Source organism: Vidua chalybeata, chromosome 12, assembly GCF_026979565.1.
Source record: "Vidua chalybeata isolate OUT-0048 chromosome 12, bVidCha1 merged haplotype, whole genome shotgun sequence".
NCBI lineage: Eukaryota > Metazoa > Chordata > Aves > Passeriformes > Viduidae > Vidua > Vidua chalybeata.
Window position 1 is genome coordinate 18,107,708 of NC_071541.1, and position 20,265 is coordinate 18,127,972.

At 40.0% G+C, this 20,265-nt stretch overlaps 1 protein-coding gene across 5 annotated transcripts in view; it reads left to right on the plus strand.

The window, feature by feature from the left end:
* Positions 1–20,265, plus strand: part of ATP2B2 (ATPase plasma membrane Ca2+ transporting 2) — a 397,314-nt gene that overhangs the window by 295,757 nt on the left and 81,292 nt on the right. For 3 of the 5 annotated variants that reach the window (XM_053953504.1, XM_053953505.1, XM_053953502.1), the window contains exons 6-9: positions 9,658–9,915; positions 10,947–11,072; positions 11,774–11,899; positions 15,227–15,319. In XM_053953504.1, the coding sequence (XP_053809479.1) occupies positions 9,658–9,915; positions 10,947–11,072; positions 11,774–11,899; positions 15,227–15,319 (603 nt within the window). The remainder of the gene's footprint in view (positions 1–9,657; positions 9,916–10,946; positions 11,073–11,773; positions 11,900–15,226; positions 15,320–20,265) is intronic. The other 2 variants (XM_053953503.1, XM_053953506.1) reach the window with 1 other exon arrangement.

Here is a 20,265-nt window from a genome sequence, read left to right on the forward strand (position 1 = left end):
TGCCCGGGTTTCTGTGTTTCCTGGGGCTCTCAGTGATCCGAGTGGGAGCTGAGGAAGTGCTCAGAGCCTCCTCTCCTTCCAGCTGCACTTCACAAGTGCTGGAAGTGATGCCTTTTTGGGCTACATAAAACCAGGGGCCAGACAGAATTAGGGGAATAAAAAGCAGTTCTATTTATGGAAGGGCCTTCAGGTACATTTTGGACAGATGAAAGCCCCCCAAAAATGGACCATGGGTCAGAGGTTTTTATACTTTTACAAGTTTGGTCAATTTGCATATTGGGGTTAATGTTCCAATTCCAGCCCCAGGCAATGAAGTCATTTCCCCCAGGTTTGCTCCCCCAAGTCCCTTTTGTTCCCATCCCTGGGGCCTGAGGCAGTGAGGTGTCCTTGAGTGCCAGGCCTGGAGAGGAATTGTTGTGTCTGCCCCAAATGGGAAAGCTGCAGCTGCCCCTGAGTGTGGAGTTTGGAGTTACACACCAAAGAACTGCAGGAGTGCAAAGAGATGGAAAACACACAAACTGAAATCCTAAGGCATCAGAAATCATCAGGGATTGCTCCATGAGAAATGGGAGCATTATTTCTGTTTTTAGAACCCAACTGCACCTTTATCTCTGACATGGCTGCTTAGCTGCAGCTCCAAACTTAGCAGGTTTTCCTGAAATTATAGATATTTTTTCCTTCATCCGTTTGTGTTCAAAAAGACAACTTCATCCCAGGAGCTGCAGCGTTCCCTCTGCCATTTATTTTTTTTCTAATAGCAAGGTTAGAATTCTAAACCAAACTTAATTAAACTTCTCCAAGTGAGTAAATGTCAACATATGGACAGCCACTTCCCTGCTAATATCAAGCTAACAGAAATTCTAATTTCTAATTGGTTTTATTCCTAATGATTTGTTTGCATTGGCACAATAGCCTATTCTAAATGTGGTCTTGCCACATGTGATCATGAAAAAAAAAGGATTTGTTTCCCTCCTCTTTTACTCTGATCTAACCAATGACATTTATTAGTGTTCTATCCAGAGCTCTGGGATCACAGTTCCCTACGCTGCTAATTCAATTTAGTCTATACATCTTTCAAACAGAGTTTGTGTTTTACATTGATTTTTTTTTTTTTTTCATAGTTATGACATGTAAGCAGCCTAATCTGAAGGGGATCCCTTATTTGTGCTGTGTGTTCTTCATTGCTGTAAATTGTTTTTTGATGAAGTCTGAGCTTAAAACACTTTCCTGGTAGAGTTTCTGGGGGTGTCAAGGCTAGTCGCTGAACCAGATTTCTCAATGTATTTTTATTCTGCACGGGAACTGAGCTGAGGTTGTCCAGCTTTTTTCCACGAAAAACCCTGAGAAAAAGAGCCTAAAACTATTTAAGGTTAAGACTATGTGCACCTGTTCTGCATTCTTGGAACAGTGACTTAAATTTGGAGAATTTTGTAGCTCTATTTTTATATATCCTGCATGAATACAAAGAAAGCTTCAACTTTCACCAGAATTTTCCTTGTGGACATTAATGTTTGTACTGAAATGAAAAGCAATGTCAGAATCACTTGTTACTGACAAATGTATTTTTATATTTGATTTTTTTTTTCACTATTTCTACAGAGAGAGTTAAATAATATTATTTTTTATGGAATAGTTGTAGTTCATACTAAGAATTCCTTTTTTTTGAGAGAAGGTCACTGTAGCAATTATCCCAGCACAGCCTTCCTTGCACTATGAAATATATTGTCCTGTAATTTTGGCTCATAGCCTCTGAATTCCTCAAATAATTATTACTTACAGAATTTTAAAGAAGAATTATTTTGTCTTTTTTAAATATACATTTTTTTTTTTTGTTTAGCAGTACCTGTGAGGCTGTTTATAGTTGTTGTTATTATGGGGATAAACATTCTTGTGTAAAAACACTTTTTCTGCAAACTCCTGCTGGGCTGCAAAAATTTAAGTGAATGCAATTGCTCTTTTCTAGGTGTTTTGATGAAGATATATTCCACTGACCATTTTAGAATATGCCCATCTTGATTTTTACCACATTCTAAAATGCTTACAAAGAGCTGCTTCTAGTTTGAGATTGTGTGAAATTTTATTCATAGAAATTGTCTTTTCTGAAGCCTCCCATTCTAAAATCCTTGATTCTTGATCTCCTGCTTCCCTGCCTGGATATCCAGCCAGTCTGTCTGTCCTTATGACTTTCTCTTTCCTCTGTGTTGAACCCATCACCTTTGGAATGAGAGAACAAATGAGGTCCTGCTCATCCAGCACTGCTTGGGGTTTTGTGGGTCATTTGATATTTTTTATTGCAATGTGGAGTTTTTAATTTTTGTTTATTTATTTTTGTTTTTCATTTATTTTTCTTTTTTTTTTTTCATTTCTTTTATATTGGTTTTTATTTATTACAATCTGGTGTTGCCCCACTGCATCAAAGTCTCCATTCTGTGGGGTTCACCAGGTCAGCTTTGGGAGCCAATTCCTGGCTGGATGACAGAAGTTTAGCCTCAAGTTGGTGTCAGTAACAACACATTGAGAACTTGTAGAGTGCAAAATGTGCACTTTTTTGTCACGTGGGACCTGCAGATTAAAGAATTATTTCCTAATGCAAAGTGACCTACATCAGCTTTCTACAAATCTGTGTTGGGCTGCAAAATCTGAGGGGTCCCCCAGATGCCTTCCCTTCATGAGAGATGTGCAGATCTCTGACAAAACTTTTGGATATTGCTCATCACACATTGCCAGGGTGCCAGGCACAACTCAGCTCTCAGCTGGGGACAGCAGGGAATGAGATTTAGAACTTTGGGACAGCATAAAAAAATCTTCTCACGTATTTTCCAGGAAGAGATCCTCCAGAAATATTAATTCTGCAAGTAGGACTTGGCTAGGACGTGACCTTGCAAGTCAAGTGGTTGAATAACTGCACTTGAATCCTTGTTAATAAACACAGAACAACTTTTCAAGGTCTGGTTCCTGCATTTGGAACCCATGTTTTACCTTTGGAATATCAGGTTATATTTACCTGACATCTCTAGCTTGGAGCAATATAAGTGAAGTTACAACAACCCAACACCAAGGTTTTTCTCTTGCAATCCCTAACAACAGGACTTGTGATGAAAATTCCCTTTTTTATTTTTTATTTTTTTTTTGCCTTTCTCTATTTTCTTTCTGGCAAAAAAAAAAAGGAAACAAAATTGAATAGAAACATTATAGAAGTAGTTGCTTGGTCCTTTGGTGGAGTGAGGAGCCATCCCACTGCCTGATCTCTCCAAAATGAATTTCCTTGGAGATGCCAGGCAGAAGAATCCTGCTTGACACATCCCATCTCCTGAAGTGGAGGGAACATTTCAATTAACATCCCTGTGCTCATGAATGTTTGTGATCAGGCTGAAGAACGTGTGAATATATGTATAAACCTATGCTTACAGGGCCCCCAGATTTGTTTCCTTGCATATAGATGCCAAAAAAGTGTAAATATTTAATAGCAAGCTCTGGAGCTGGCAGTTACATAACAAACCCACAGGGACAGCAGCTCTTTGCTTCCCCCTCCCTGCCCCCCTGGAGCCCTTACATAACAAACTGATGGATCACAAAGCAAGGAATTCTAATATTGGGTTCAAAGACGTGTCCAAAAGTGGCTTTTAGAGAATGTCCAAACCCCCTGACCCTCGATGTTTGTAGGGTAATTTTGTCACCCTCATACATCCCTTCTGTGGGGCAGGAAGGAGTGTGGGTTTGGAGAGTGTTCGTGCAGACTTCCCCCTCTTTTTCTTTGGGGATTTGAAATTCAAGCATGGCAGTAGTACAGAAAATGCAAATATTGCACTGAAGGTAAAATAGTACCTTAAAAATATTTACCTGGTTTTTGAAAAAAAAAAAATCAAAATTCCCTCAAATCAATGGGAACTCAAAAGCTCTGAAAACATCTTTATGATCACAAGTTAATAGCTTATGAAATAAAATAATATAAAATACAGGAATATTGAATGTTCTCTTATCTTATCATGATTTAAAACTAATTTTTAATTTGGCAGCTTTAAGATACCAATTAGTATTCAAATTTGCAGAATCTTTATGATGTGACTTTTTAAAGACGAAGCATTTCTGGATCAGGTTCTAGGATTATTTTATGGCTGGAATTGACCCTGCAGGTAACTTGGGAATGTTTGTCAGGGTGACTAAACCCTCGCAGGGAGCGAGGGCAAGGCAGGAATGTTGGAGTGGCAGCGATTTCTGCCCCTTTGCTGAGCTCTGCCTGCTGCTCTGCCCTCGTGGGACGTGATTCAACATCTGCTGATGCATCGTCACGCCGAGGAGGATTTGGGGCAGGAATGCTGGTGGCAATCACTCCTGGGACTCGCTGTGTAGCAAAAGACCTGACACAAGGAGGAGTCTGCAGAAATAAACGCTGCAGTGTTTGTTACAGCTTTAAAAGCCTTGTTAAGGAGGGGAATTTATGGGTTTGATCGCATAATTTTTGGGTTATTGTTCCTTTTCTTACACAGCTAAATACATTTGTAAAGTTAGGATCATCAGTGGTGCTGATGGGAACCAGAGCTGATGACAAAGCTGTAACTTCGAGCTGCTCAATTTGCTTTAATAACATCAGTGCTGGAGCTGCAGCGAGGGAAAAAATGTCTTTAGAGGAAGAGATTCAATAAAAAGTTTTTATCGGGGAGCCGTTGTCTTTCTGATGACAAAACCAGTTTGACTGACTAAGAAAAATTACCTCTGGGGGTGTGAGGAGATTTTCCTAGGGAATTGAAATGCCACAAGGTATTCTCAGCTTAAAAATAGCAGTGTGTAGGTTGAAATGAGTAGCTGAGAGGTATGTGCTGGAGGTTGGGATTTAGGAATACAGATGTTCCCAGATTTTTAAAAATGTACTTTTTCTGATTTAAAAATTACCATGCTGCAGCTCAGGACCATATAGTTTGTAATTATAATCATTATGTTCTTCAAAGCAGCTTAAAGGATCTCCTGATAGCTGTTTGAAATTTTAAGCAGATATTCTTTTTAGCTGCACTGAGCCCGTGTGCTTCCTCCTGTATCTGCCCAGATTTGGTTGATATCAGGAGAAATATGCATTGAAATGGTGTAAAAGCATTTCAGATCCAACAGGACAGGAGCCTGGCAAGCTGTCAGGTGATGCTGTCTGGCTTTTTGTGGACTTCTATTAATTCCCTTTCTTGCTTGCTAGCTTTCACTAAGTTGAAATGATTCATAACAGCCACCAGATTATTACCTCGTGCTGCCTCTTGCTCACTGTTCCTGAAGTGCTTTAACCTGTTCTTGTGCCTCCTCCTCTCCTTCTTCCCCTTTTCACCACAAGGATATCCCAGTTTTTTTCTAACTTTCCCTTTAATAACCTGTGCCTTTCTTCCTTTTTTTTTTTTTTTTTTTTTTTTTTTCCTTCTCCTTCTAAACCCTTCCATATAATTAAATTCTGCTCATGCAGAATAGGTTTGTCAGGCCAGTTTTGAATTTTCTTGAGATGAAGTGCAGCCCAGGTGAGTGCCTGGGAGTTTGCTCAGCCCCCTGGGCTCCTGGGCAGGTTTGGAGCCCTGCAGTCTCTGCAGAGATGGAAATCCAGCTGCTGCCACCTCAGCTGGGCTCGCTGTGTGTGATGGGTGGCAGAACTTCCCTGTTCTTTCCTTTCCTTTGGATTTTTCCTTCCTTTCATCTCCCCTCTGTAGAAAAGTTTTTCATCAGCTTTGCTGATCTATTTCTGGCCCAGTTTTAAGCTTTTTAAAGTTCTGTTCTCCTTCCGCAAGGTTCTGGAAATGTCCTTTCAGATATTTTATGGGCACAAAAGTCACCTTGGTCCTTTTTTTGTGTTTCTGAGCCTTCTTGGAGGCTGTGCTGCCAGGTTCTCCCTCTCCTGGGGAGTTCCAGCTCACCTGGGTGCTCCTTTTGGGATAAGGTGATCCATTTTAGGGCTCCATCTGCTTTTTCTGTGCCCAAGGAGTCCCAGCCATTTCCATCTTTGCCTTGCAGGTCTTCAGCACCTCAGTTTCAAGCCCTGCACATTTTCTGTCCTGTGAGGGTCAGATTTTGGCCAGGGCACATGTTCAGAGTTGTGGGAGAAAAGAGCTCCATGTTTTTATCTTGCATTTGGATTTTCTGACAGATAGGGCCTCTGTTAAAGGTAATTTAAGATGAGAACATCACAATTCTCTGTCTTGGAATAAATCCCTGCCACAAATCACACCTGCATATTAACAACTCTTTTGTGGTGCTTTTCACTCGGTGCACTTCAATAAAAGCTCAGGCAGAATTTTGGGTAGCATTGAGAGCCACGTGCTCTCTGTGAAAGCAGAACAGCAATCTTATACCTCAACATGAATTTTTCAAGCTTATATGAACATTTTGAATAAATATTAGGTGCTTTAAACTCAATTTTGCTACTTAAGTGTATTAATATGATGTATTTCATTAATATTTCTTATTTTCTCCTTATCTGTGAGGTCAATACTGGGTCACTTTACACTGCAATAAGGACACATAATCTAAATATAGAGTCAAGAAGTTTGTGTCTTTTTCCCCTATAAATACATAAAATTTCTTTCTGTAAATCCATGTAAGTCTTTCTATAATTTCTAGAAAACCATAACAGCAGAAAAAGAAATTAAAAATCCAATTGTTTTTCCGTAAGTATATAAGAAAACATTAGACAGACTCAAACCAATGGAGATGCAGGTTTCCTTTATTTTTTTCCTATTAAAAGGAACACCTCTAAGACAGTTTGGAAGCAAGAACATCACATAATTCAAGTAAATGTTTCCTGACAGCTGGGTCATCTTGTAAAGGGCAGAGGTTGCATTTTAAAATCTTGCTTTTCATATTAAAAAAAAAAAAAATCTGCTCAGAAATCTTGCTTTTGTAAGAAGCAGGTAGTTTCCTGCTAGAGTTTATTCCCAGGAAAAGAACATTTTGCATTAATTTGTGTAGCACTTGTATCCCATCTCCTTTCTGTGGAGTGTAAAATGCAGAGGCAAAATTTTGGGAAATTCTGCTGGTCGGAATGATTTCTCACCTGGGCCAGGGGATCCCCTGGGGTTTTAGAGAGGCCACATTGAATCTCAACAATTAACAACTCAAAAATCAGCTCAGAATTTCCTCCATCCCTCTCAAAGACTTCAGGTTTTGATGAGGTCTGGCAATTAATTCCTCTACTCCTAAAATTCCTTCCTCCCTTCAAACCCCTCTGCTCCACCTGAATTTATCATTGTCAGATGAAAGGAACAGAAAAGAAAATTAAATGCATTTAAAATTTTGTTGTTTTCATTGGCTTGTGGAGGATTGTCTCAGGATTTTGAGTCATAAACATAATTTTTTTTATTCAGTGTGGAAGCTTGTCAGATTTAGGGACACTTTCCAAGAGCTTGATCTAAGTTCAATCTGTTTCCTTCAGATTTTCTTTCATTGTTACAAACAATTTTTTCAGCTGGAATAAAATTTTTCAGCTGAAAAGTGAAATATTTTATTTGGTTGTGCTTAATCTACAAGGTATCTACAGGTAATTCCTTTTATGTTAATGATAATATTTTGTATTACTTGCATGCTCCGTGGTACCATTTATGTCAACATGGAGATCAGTTCTGACAAGACAAACACAAAATTAACTTCACTGCTCAAGTCAAGGAATATATTTATTTTTCACCTGATTTTGCTTAATCAATTATTTTTTTCTTTTTTTAACTGAAGGGTCTTGGAAACATTACTCTGCAGCAGCTCTTTGTAATTTTGTACAAGCTGGGCTAAATTTCAACCATCTGAAAAAGAAATAAAATCAGTGTTTGACTGTGGCTAGACCAGGCCATGTTTCTTCTATGAGAAACAGAAGAGGAGGTTTGCTGTTAAAAAACCAGAATATTCATCATATTTAATTCAAAGTCATATCTAATGAAAAGAGGAGAGTGAATTCTGGTGTTACATCTGCTGAAATAGAATTACTTGCACTAGGAAACCATTTAAAACAATCAAGACAAGGCGAATCTGCTGATTTGGAAAAGGAATTTAAAAGCCCAACACAGCCCAGTTGAGATGATTAAGGTGAAAGAGAACAAAATTCATTAGTCCTCCCCAAAACCCCCATTCTGCTGCAGGAGGAAGTTGCAGGGTTGGTTTCTGGGTTGCATTTGAGGCTGGTAATGAGCAGCTGAAGGTACTGAACTTAAAAAAAGTTTCTTAATTTCTTCCTTGAGTGCTGTGAGAGTGGTTTTAGTGAGGTTCTTGTGCTGAAGGTTCGGGCGGGCCAGCAGTGGAAGGGGAGCCCTGCCAGGGCAGCCCCCGCCCTTGGGAGCAGCCTTTGCCTTAGAAACTCAGTGTAAACTACAGAGGACTTGGCTAAAAACTCCCTTCATTTTCATTTTCTTCCTCTCTGTTCAGGCTCATCTTTCCTCCTTTGACTTTTGGTAGTTTAGTTATTGTTCACATGCAAGAGTAATTACTCAGCTGGTGAATGGATTATGATGCTCCAGTTTGTAATTTAAATACAGTAATCAACCTGGTTGTAAATTCTCTCTGGGGAGAGGTGATGAATAAACCAAATTCAACTTCAGTCAGAGGTGGAAGTGAAGTTGCTGAACCCCCTGGTACCTGGGTAAGGTGGAGGAGGATGATGTCAAATTCCTGCCTGGTCCCATTCTTCATGGAAAATGGGGACAATTCTTCCCAGGTCCCTCAGGAGAGGAGGCTCTGCTGGCCAGGCTGAGTTCTCCTCTCTCCCACCAGCTGGGATTTCTCTGGATTGTGACTCTGGAATGTGCCCTTGGCTGTCCAGTATTTCTCCCAGGTGCACTTTCAGTAAGAAGGAGAGCTGTGTCACTTTCCTTTGGTGAATATTATCTATTTAAATTTTAATTGCATCCAACTTTGAAATAAATAATTAGCAGATGTATATAAATTAATTCAGAATTAACAATTCAGAACAGAGTGGTTCTCTTAATACCGTTTTGCTTTTGGCAGCAATAATGTACTTGCAATTCTAGAAGCATCCCACTGCATTTCTCTGTAGGGAAGACTGATTAATTAATATTAGAATTGTTTTTACTCAGTGTTCCTTAATACATTCATTTTCAAATTGAAATGCTGATAAACTCAGTTGACCCCAGTATTTTTTAACGAGTATTCCCTATATGTGTGTTTAGTTGAGAACATTTAGAAATTGTGTTGAAAATTGTTTTAAAAAAATGGTGTTAAAATGCTTTAATTTAATCTGGCAGGGTGTTAATGTGAATTTAATGCCATTGCTTTGCATTATTTAGTGTCATTCATTGTTTTAGTCCTTTCTGTCACCTTCAGTATTATTCTTATTCTTCAGTATTATTCTTATTCTTATCCTGCAGGTTTTGGTGGCTCAGGTGAAGCTCTGAGTCCTCTATCACACAACAGAATTTCTCTTTCCATTTATTTAGTCCGGGTTCATCAAGGATGGGTTGCTCAGTAGAAAATTTAAAAGGACTAAAATTTCTGTCAATTTATTTCCTTTCTCTTTTCCACAGGGAAAAAAAAATATTTTTTATTATCTGTCCTTTTCCTCCACTCTGCCACGTTTCATCAGCAGGCAGTGCTTGGAAAAGCAGCTCCATCCCCTCCCCTTTGTCGTGTCACAAATTCCATTTCTTGTGGTCCGCCCAACCTTCCCTAAACTGATCCTTTACCTCTCTGCAGGGTGTGGTACTGCAACAGGAGGAGCTGAGGATGAGGGGGAGGCCGAAGCTGGCTGGATTGAAGGTGCTGCCATCCTCCTGTCTGTCATCTGTGTTGTCCTGGTCACTGCCTTCAACGACTGGAGCAAGGAGAAGCAGTTCCGGGGGCTGCAGAGCCGCATCGAGCAGGAGCAGAAGTTCACCGTGGTGCGAGGGGGACAGGTCATCCAGATCCCCGTGGCAGAGATCGTGGTTGGGGACATTGCACAGGTCAAGTACGGTGAGTGCACGGCCTCTGGAAACTTGGGGTGCTCTGCTGGCCCTTCCCAGCAGGATGGAGACGCTTCACTGGCAGGGTTATGGCAGGTTTGTGTGGCAGAAAAGTGAGTGCTGGCCATGCTGAGGTGACACCTGAGCTGTCAGGGCAAAAGGAGAGCCAAATAAAGACCTGCTGTAAAACTGCACCAGGAAATCAGTTTAATTGGTGTAAACTTCTTTCACTGACCACGACAAGGACCGGTCAGTTTTCTAGTTCCTTCCAGTTTTCTGTATTTGTTCTTCCAGTTTTCTTGTCCTTCCAGTTTTCTGTATTTGTTCATACCAATACAGAATTTTATAAGTTCTCTGTCATGGAGGATTACATTATTCAGATTTATTTATTTTTTATTTCTGTCCAGTTAGGGGCAAGAGGAAGTGTTTTTAAATGTTGTGTGGAAGGGAACTGGGCCTCTGTGATCGCCTCACGAGTTGCTTCAGACCCAGAGTGATCCCCCAGATGAGGTGCCTGATAATTCCATGCCACAGGGAAAGCCCTGTGCTCCAGCGGAGTGAAAGACTCCTGCAGGAACTCTGTGTGCTCTGGAGCGAGTTGTTCATTCCAGCAATATCCCTCTTCCATCAGCCATCACATTTCTCCTGGACTTACCTAAGGGCTCCCTGAAGGGGGAGGGCAAAGGGCAGCTCAGCTGTTAATTAGCTGCTGTTAATTCCTATGCAGTCTGATGGAGAAACCTTCAGGTGATGTGAGGAGCACTTCCCTGCCAAACCCCCATCATGGAGATGTCCATTGTGTGTTCAGTGTGATACATTTGGATTCTGGGATGGGGTGAAGCAGATCACGTTTGCAATAAAAGGCCTTTCCTTGCTGGATTGCACTACTGTGGCTCATGTGGACAGAATCAGGAGTAATTCCTTCCCTTCTCTTTCATTGCACCTTTTAATGCAATTAATTGTGATTTTAATAACAAAACTCATCCTGTAATTGTAAAAGCAATCTCATGGAGGTTTTCCATTGCCACGTTCTGACCACAGGGGACCTTCTACCTGCTGATGGGATATTTATTCAAGGAAATGATCTCAAAATCGATGAGAGCTCCTTGACTGGAGAGTCCGACCAGGTCCGCAAATCCGTGGACAAAGACCCGATGCTGCTGTCAGGTAAAACCTGCCCATCCCCTCTGCCTGCCTGCCCTGCCCTCTCCAGCTGGGCAGAGCCAAGGCTGGGCTCTGCTGGGTGCCTGTTTTCCTGGGAAAGCTGCTCTGGGAGCGTAGGAGCCAATGGCATTTTTGGAGGATATTTTTATCCACCTTTGTTGTCCAATTCAGAGAAGATTCCCTCAGAACAAAACACAGGGCTACAAGTAGCAAGTTCTTAATTAAAAGGTATTTGGAAATAGTGGCACATCTTAAAGGAGGCTCAGAGAAATTTCTGAGGAAGGTTTCAGTGCTTTTCCTTTCCAACTGAACCAACCAAGTCTCTGCTGGCTTTTAAAGATCTTTTCTGATCTTTAGGTTTGAATGGAATTTTTTTTTTTTGGGGGGGGGGTGTTTGACCTAATTTGTGTATTTGTGATATTTTGCTGAAACTGTTTTCTTGAAGAAGATAAACTTGATTAGTGACAGTATTTCTTTTAAAAAGAGAATCTGATGGTGATGGATGTGCTGCCTGAGGTTTGTGCTTAAGCATTAATTCTTGGTTGAGAATAATGCACAACAGGGTTTATTTTGGTTATGTGGTGATATCCCCCTCAATATAGCTTTATAAAGTGTAGCAAATCTCTCTCAATACTGTCAGAAAGGCATTGCATAGTTTTTTACATTTATTTTAGCTCTCTGTAACCTTTCCTGCCTCTTTTCAGGCACCCATGTCATGGAAGGCTCTGGGCGGATGCTGGTGACTGCTGTGGGGGTGAATTCTCAGACTGGCATCATCTTCACTCTGCTGGGAGCTGGGGGAGAAGAGGAGGAGAAGAAAGACAAGAAAGGTAAATCTCCCAACACCAGGATGCTCCAGAGAAGCTCCTGGGCTTTGTGCAGCCAGAGCTCTCCTCCGCTTTTGACAAATAAATGTGATTTTTCAAACTGCCTTTTTTTTTTTTTTTTTAATGACACATTTTTTATCATCACATGTCACACAGAAAAACAGCAGAAGCTGTTAACCAATAAATCCATTGGATAACAAGATGTTTTTCCAGTGTGAAGCTGCAGGCTCCCAGTCCATACTGAAATGCAAGGGAATAGCTGGGCATGCTCCAGTTGCTGTGGCTTCTCTACATGAATCCATGCTCACCTACAGTTTGCTAAGGTTTTGTGCTTTTCTATCAATTCAATTCTTTTTCCCCAGGGAAAAAAAAACCTTGGCTATGGAAATAGCACCTGTGTTGGAGTTTCAGGACTAAAATAAAGATAAGCTGTGGCTCTTTGCTAGCCTGGTTGTTTAATGTCAGTGACTGACTTGAGAGGCATTTTAATTTCCTCAGGTGTAAAGGTCGAGCTAAGAATAGTAAAAGCCAAGAATGTAGCAGTAAATGTTAGCAGACAGTTTTACTTTCATGTCCTGCATCAGTTAATGAAATCAAGAAGCCTCTTTGGGCTTTTCACCTTATTACAGTGTGATGTCATAAGCATTTGCTAATTTATGGGCTGCACACTAAGCAGAAACATGATTTAATGTCTGTCCTTGCCAGTTTTTCTTCACCCAGTCTTGTAAGTTGTTCTGCTTCCACAATTTCATTCCAAGTCTGTCCTAAGAATCGTTGTCTTTCAGACATGATTAAGGGCCAATTAATACAGGTTTTTCAGACATTTCTGCTCTTTCTAGTGTTTTTCACTATTAATAAAAAAAAAAAAAAAGCAGTTAAAGCTTTACTGAACATTTTATTTGCTATCTGTCAGGCAATACGATTCCACCTTTTTTTTTCTTTCCATCTTTTTATATGAAGTTTCAGATAGGAAGGCCAAATTCAAATGGTTTTTAAGACCTACAATTTCCATTTCTGAGTATGTTCAACAAGTGTCTGCCTTTGACTCCCTGCTGCTTTGAGGAAACCTGTTTTTACTAAATGAAATGTTTACCATTTCATTTCTGCACAGAAATGCACAATAGCTGCCAGGCATGGGGGCTCCAGGAGAATTAAAATGAGGAAAGACTGAAACTTCACAAAGCAAAACTCTTTCATGCCAGACTAGTTTTGAGCAGCACCTTGGAGTTTGCTTTTGCTGTCGTTCAGAGCCTTTGTGTGGTCTGGAGGAGAGGAGGAGCAGCTTCACCCTGTGTGATGTGAGAGCTCCCTGGGCTGGGTTTAACTGGACTGGCCTCCCTAGGCTGGGCTCAGGACACTGGTGGCTCTCTCAGGTTTCACAGGGAAGAGCCTGGAAAGGCAGGAAAAGAGAAATCAGGGGGTTTCCCCCACATTGTGGCTGTAACTTAGCCAGAGACAGAGATTCTTACAGAGGTGTGTTAGAATTTGGATGCAGACACAATTTAATTGAACATGGCTCTGTAGAAACAGCTAGGATATAAAGAATCCATAATATAGAGAATTCCTCCACATTTTCTGATGCAGCTTTGTGCTTGTGCCTGGGCAGAGCTGGTGGCAGATGGAGGCACCAACTCAAATGAAAAACCTCTGGTACATAAACCTGCAGTTCTCAGAAATCCTGCCCCTTTCAGTCCGTGTGGGTGTGTGCTTTTATTGTTCATTAACACTTTAAAAATCATCATGCAGGTGTGAAACAGGAGGAGGAACAGCAGCTTCCAGGTAGAGTAAGAATTGTACCCCATCCAATGGTGCAAATCAGGGGGGAACTGCTGATTGAAACAATCATCTTTGAATCAGTCAAGTTGAAATTAAAAAAAAAGTGATTTCAAATCAACAAGATTGCTGGTGCCAAATCTTTTAGTGTGCAGGCATTGTTGGTGTTGCAAATCTTCCCGTTCAGCTGGAATAATCAGCTGTTCTCCAGAAGTAAATTGCAAAGTATTTAATGTGGAATACTTGATTTGCTGCTAGCAGCTCACGCTGTGCTGGTTGGGGTGGGGATCCAAACGGAATAAAGAGCGAGCACGAGTCAACAAAACAGTTTAAGTCGTTGCCACCACAGTAATCAAATTTGCAATTGAAATTTTCCTGAATGCAGTTGCACAGGGTGTGTTTTTAAATCCTGGGAGCTGTTTATTTTCTTCTCCCAATTTGCCATTTGTAAATAAAATCAGCCCATTCTTCTGCAGTACCAACCCAGTACAGCACGAAATAATCCCTGTGGGGCAAGGACTGGAGCAGTTGGAGAGTCTCAGTCAGGATTCATGGGAGGACTTGGTTCTGTTGTGAGCAATTAACCACCAGAAAAAAAAAAAAAAACAAAATAAATTCCATCTATTATTTGCAGAGACTAATTTTATTGAACTTTACTATAAAAAAACACATAGTAAAATGATAAAACCTTCTTTAAGCTTTTCACCTTTCTGTGAGGAAAGAGTTCTTGTCCAATTTTCTCTAATATGTGAATAATAACTGAAAAGAAGAAGAGGTTTTCTTTTCTGATTCTTCCTTCATGTCATCACAAACCAGGAAATGTCTCATGTCTGTTATCTGGATTTAAAATAACCCCTTATTCTCCTCAAGACTATATTTGCTTTTCCCACATAAAATATAGGAAAACTCCATGTTTCTCCTCAGATCAATGTGCATTTTACCTGGGTGATGGCAGCCATGGATTGAGCCCTGTTAGACTGGGATGCACCAGTGGTGATAAATCATACTGTGCAAAATTATTTAAAACATAAAGTATTTACCACTGTACTATGTAGAAGTATGTACAGATATAGATATAATATATTTTTAAATGCAAATTTTAAAACTACCTATGCACTGTGTAAATTAACAGCAAAGGAAACATTTCAGCCACTTAAAAAATGCATAAATTACATTAAAGTACAAAAAAAATAAGACATAAAAGGACTAAAGCAATGCACACAGGACTCTGTACAGTCTGTTCTCACCAACTCCTTTAACTTTGCTAAATATGTTTCATATTTATTTATCTTTTATTGTTGTTATTATTATTATTGTTATTATTATTATTTGAGCTTTCAGCTTACTTTGTGACACCTTCCCAATGCCACATTGCTTTGGAAATTTGTGTTAATTAATTTCAAACTTTGATTTTGGGAGCAAACAAAGCCACGAAGGCTTTTCGCTCTGTCACGTGCATTTGTTCGCGTTGCTGTTATTATTTATTTATTATTTGCCGTTTTGTTTTTATGTTTTTCTGTTTTTTTTTTTTTTTTTTTATCCATTATTGCTCAGTAGATTCTTCCCATCCCTCCTCCCACCCTCCTCCAGCCACAGATGGTGCAGCAGGTGCAAATGCCACTGATAATGCAAATGCCAGCTTAGTCAATGGTACGTCACAACCCCCGGCTTGTCTGATTTGATGGATTTCTCTCCTGACTGTGTCAAATTCCCTCTCCCCTCGCTGACCTGCACAGATGTTGTGTGTGTGTGACTGCACTCTGAGAGATCCTGCTCCACATGCTCTGCAGGAGCTTGGCAGAGGGGCCACAGGGATGCTGCAGCTTCATTCAGCCTGGCAGAGGCAGAGCTTGGAATCGTGACCTGTTTGCCATTCAAACTGCAGTTAAAAGAAGCAGTTATGTCAGGCCACTTTCAAAACTTTGGGGCAGATTCGCCTGAGGTTTTATTATAAAGTTTCATTATTCAGCACAGATCTGGGGAGGAGCACTATGAGAAAGGGATTCTCTCTGCTTCTCCTCTTTTTCACTCCTAATTCCTCACACAGCTCTGAGAGAGGGCTGGGATCAGAGATCTGCCTCCATTTCAACCAACACTGTGTTAGGAACAACTTCTGCTGTTTTCAGCATCTGTTTCAGGAGGGACCAAGAAGTTTTGTGGCTATTTGTGTGAGCCCTCAGTGACTTTCTCCCGAGCCTGCCTGTGTAAACTAAACCCAAACCAAGCCATTCCTGCAGCCAGTTTTCACTGTGTCCCAGTACAGATTCACGACCCGGCTTGTTAGCACGCAGATATTTCAGTGTCTCTCCTAATAGTCAAATTCCAGTGTTAAATTGGATTGAATGGGTCAATATTAGTGTAGGCATCAGCTGTATTTTGCTGCTAATCAGATACATGAACCTTTATTTGCCAAGCAACCTTTCCTTCTTGTGCAGAGCCAAAAATACCGAGTAAAGTCATTCTACTTTTCATCACGTTGGTGAAAGAAATCTTTTGCCACGCAGGTTGCATTTCACATGTGAAATGAGAGTTTCTGACAGCAATATCAAGTGCTAAACAAGGAACAGGATTTACTGCTGTAGGATCTTATTTAAAACAGTGACACAGGAAATCATTAAGCCTATTTTCAAATCATTTAAAAGAAACATATAACCAGATTTAAAACCCATTCTGGAAAACTAGGATTTACAATCCCTACATCTCCTTGCGTGGCAGGGACCTCCATCATCCTGGTTCCAGATTCCCTAGAGACCAAGAAGCAGGGAATGAATTGTGTTTTACTCTCCACGGCTGTGAGGGTGCTGAGCTCCTGACACAGAGCAGCTGTGGCTGCCCCTGGATCCCTGGAAGTGTCCAAGGTCAGGTTGGGCAGGGCTGGAGCAGCCTGGGACACTGGAAGGTGTCCCTGCCATGGCAGGGGTAACAGGGCTTTAGGGTTTGTTCCAACCCAAACCATTCTGTGATGATTCTGTGATAAATCCAGCATGGTGAGTGTAAAGCAAACTCCCCTGCAGTCCTGGATGCTCAGCACTCCTGCTCGTCCCTGCCAGCTGCAGAGAGGGTTGGGAGCAGAGTTCAGCCCCTCCTTGCTGGTGCTCAGCAGGTGCAGAACGAGCCCTGGGCGCTGCTCAGAGCTGGGGCTGCCTGGTAAATCCCTGTTGTGTTTGGGCTTAATGAGGAAATTGAGTTCCAGGGGATATTAGATCAGTGTCGGAATTAGGGATGTGATTTTCCATCATCCTCTCTCCAGTCAGGAACAGCAGTTACTGCCCATGTTTATCCTGGAGCTGAGAGATACAAGCTCAGGGCTTTGCAGTGTGCAGGGAATTTTTTGTGCAGTTACGGATGTTTTGGATTTTAGCTCCTCTGAGACGAGGCAGTTCAATTATTCTGCTGGTCTTTGATCAACAAGGGCAGGAGAGGCTTTCCAGAGTTCAGCTGCTCAGAGAACTCAGGCAAACATAGGTCTGAGTGCTTTGGAATAACCTGGGAAATGGGCAATGCCAGATTTCTGATAATTTCTCAGTTAGCACTGCTGACTATGATGAGTTAAATACTAAAAATGTAGATAAGGATTGGAGGGGAGAAAGGAAGGAGAGGATAAGTTACAAGGCAAGGACCCCAAATTCATCTACATATTCCTCTGCTCTGGATGAAATAAATATTTTTTTAAAGTCTGAAAATTCTTTCTGAGGTGTGACTAGAAACAAGAATTTTACCTAAAGCAATACCTTTGTGTAGAAAATACCTTAAAATAAGAATTAATAATTGTATATTGGAATAAGTAGCAAGCTCAGGAAATGTTATTGCTTGAAAAATCAACCAATTACATTTCAGATAAAATATTTTCATTCTTAATTGTCAATAAACAATTGACATAAAAGAAAGAGTTTGTTGTCAGCCTGTGAGCCTGTAGAGATGAATTAATTTACTTTGTGACCCAGCCTGTGTATTATGTGCTGTACCAAAGGAACTCATATAAATTCTTATAAATGTTGAGTTTTAGGAGTTCAGATCAAAATAGAGAATTGTTGCTGATCCCATTGTCAGAACTGTGGACAATACATTCAGTTTTTGAAAGGTTGCAAGTTAAGGCCATAAACAGAGCAGAAAATTTTGCAGAAATGTAGTAATTCAGGAAAACTCATCTCATTCCAAAGTATTATATTTAGCAAAGGTAACTTTAAAAAATGAAAATCAGGGAAGCAGCAATCATTGTTTACAGCTTGTTTACCCCAAATTTGATTTCCTTCTAGTAGCTCAAATTACCCCAAATTTGATTTCCTTCCAGTAGAGCACTGCCACCTTCCTAAGTCAGGATTTCCAGGGTGGGTTGTTGGGCTATTTTTGGCATTTGTAAGCTGGAGAATTTGCTACTTAAATGTGTGTTCAGAAAATATAGAAAAGGTATAGAAATGGCTTACCAGAGTCAGAGAAATCTCTGCTGGAATATTTTACATCTACAGCTAATCCCAGCGTAGGTACTGAGCTCCTTCTGCTCCTGCAAAGCAATTTGCAGTTTGAGCTCATTTTTAAATATTATTTTTCTATTTTTAATGCATTTTAAAATTTATATTTTAATATATTTCTGAATTGTAAGGGAAGTTACTTATTGAATGCATAGAAGAATTATCTAAAACTTCCTGTTTAACACAGTGGTTCCCTCTCAGCACTTGGAATACAAGTCCATTATTTTCTTTGGTTGATTCCAAGCACTTTTTCCAATTTAGAAATCATTTCCAAATGAGGGGAATAATTTCCAAAATAGTGATAGGAATTTGTTGTTCTGTGACATTGTCCTCAAGGGCTGCAGCAGGTAAAGGGGAGGCTTTTCTTAGAAATTTTGCTTGGTGAAGTCCATGACTTTTATAGTAAGAATTTTGTCAGTAAAGGTGTCACGAGTCCTTTCCAAAACACAGGAATTGTAGTGAGGCAAAATCATGTGAAAAATATTTATATTTAAATTCAGAACTTTCAAATCAGCTGCAGAATGCAGATGTTATAAATGCTATTCTAAACTTTCTGATTTTTCATCCTTGCTTATAAAAGTGATAAAAAACTCTGATGGATTTCTCCAGCCCAAACAACATTTATTTTATTTATTCCTCCAAACAGAAGAAAATATTTTCTGAATTATGTAAAAAAATATTGTACTCTTAAATAATTATTTCACATGATGCTGTCAAGATATTAATAAATACTCCTCCTTTTGACAATTCTAAATAATGCACCAAGGAGAGAAGGATGGGGGAGTATTTGGAGCTGGAAGGAGGAAGGATCTCTCAGCAGTGGTGATTCTTTCACCTTTCTTTCTGCCTTCATTTCCCTGTTCATATTTCATATCAAAGTGCAGCCTTAAAGTTATTTGGCACAGGAGGATATAAATAGTTTACAGCTTCCTTTTCTTCATCTTGATTACCCAAATTACCTTCTCTTTGTTATTCTAAATAACTGAACTGTAACTCCCTCTGATGACTTCCCTCACTCAATAACCTGAAAGCAATAGATTAAGAATATATTTTTAAAATACCTGAGTTTAAACTGTTGTTAATGATTGTATATTTTGTGTACTGCTATTTTCAGGCAGCCAGTCAATTGTTGGTGTAATTTATTATGATAATTATGCTTTTAAATAGCAAATATATGTCCTAAAAGTACATCTTTTAATTTACAAAAAAAAAAAAAAAAAAAAAAAAAAAGAAACTCTGTGATGTGTTTGCCAGTTGGGAGAGCCATGTTTGGGTTTTGTTGGTGATTTTTATCTTTTTGAAAGTTGAAAATTGTTCAATTTTTTTGCCACTCCGAGGTTAGGAATTGCACTCTGCAAAAGGATCTCCAGAGCGGGAAATGGAGCAGACTGCCTGCTCTAAATTACTGCCTTCCAGTTCTTTGGGAAGGCTTTATGCTCCAGCCAGAAATCCCAATCTCCAGAGATATTTTGTGTCTTCCAATAACTTTATTAAAAGCCCTTCTAAGAAAAACAGCCACCAGGCAGGTACTGAGTCCAACTGTGCCCCAGAGGCCAAGGTTTTATAGGGAGTTTCACTGTGAAAATGAGCTTGGTTTTCCTCAGCTTCATGGATTCCTCTCTTGTGCAAAGTGTAAAGCTCTGGAAGGTGGATTCTGGATTTTTAGAAGTCCTGTTATTGCCAGGGTGGGAATAGAATTAGAAATACAGACACCAGCTGATGGTCAGTGCTTCATTCACCTGAGCTCTGAGATGATTTTAGGTCATGAGATGTCCTTTCCCTGGCTCTGCTTCTGGGCTTTGCAATTTCCCACTGTGGCACTGGGACCTATTTTTGACAAAACCAAGACTGATTTGGTCACTTTTGCTCTCCCACTTAGTGCAAAGAGCAACATGCAAGAGACACATCTTAGCTTTTCCATTTTGTTATGATTTATTCACAGCAGAGTGAAAAAATTAATCCACATAGGAGTCAGAAGAACAAGATGTACCTGCTGGCACATTTTTTAATAAATTCTGATGGTACATTTCTTCTTAGAATGTGTCAACAATCCTGTAATGGAGTTTTAACTTAATTTCCCCTAGCATCATTTTTTATTGTGCATTTTACATAACTACCAAAAGACAC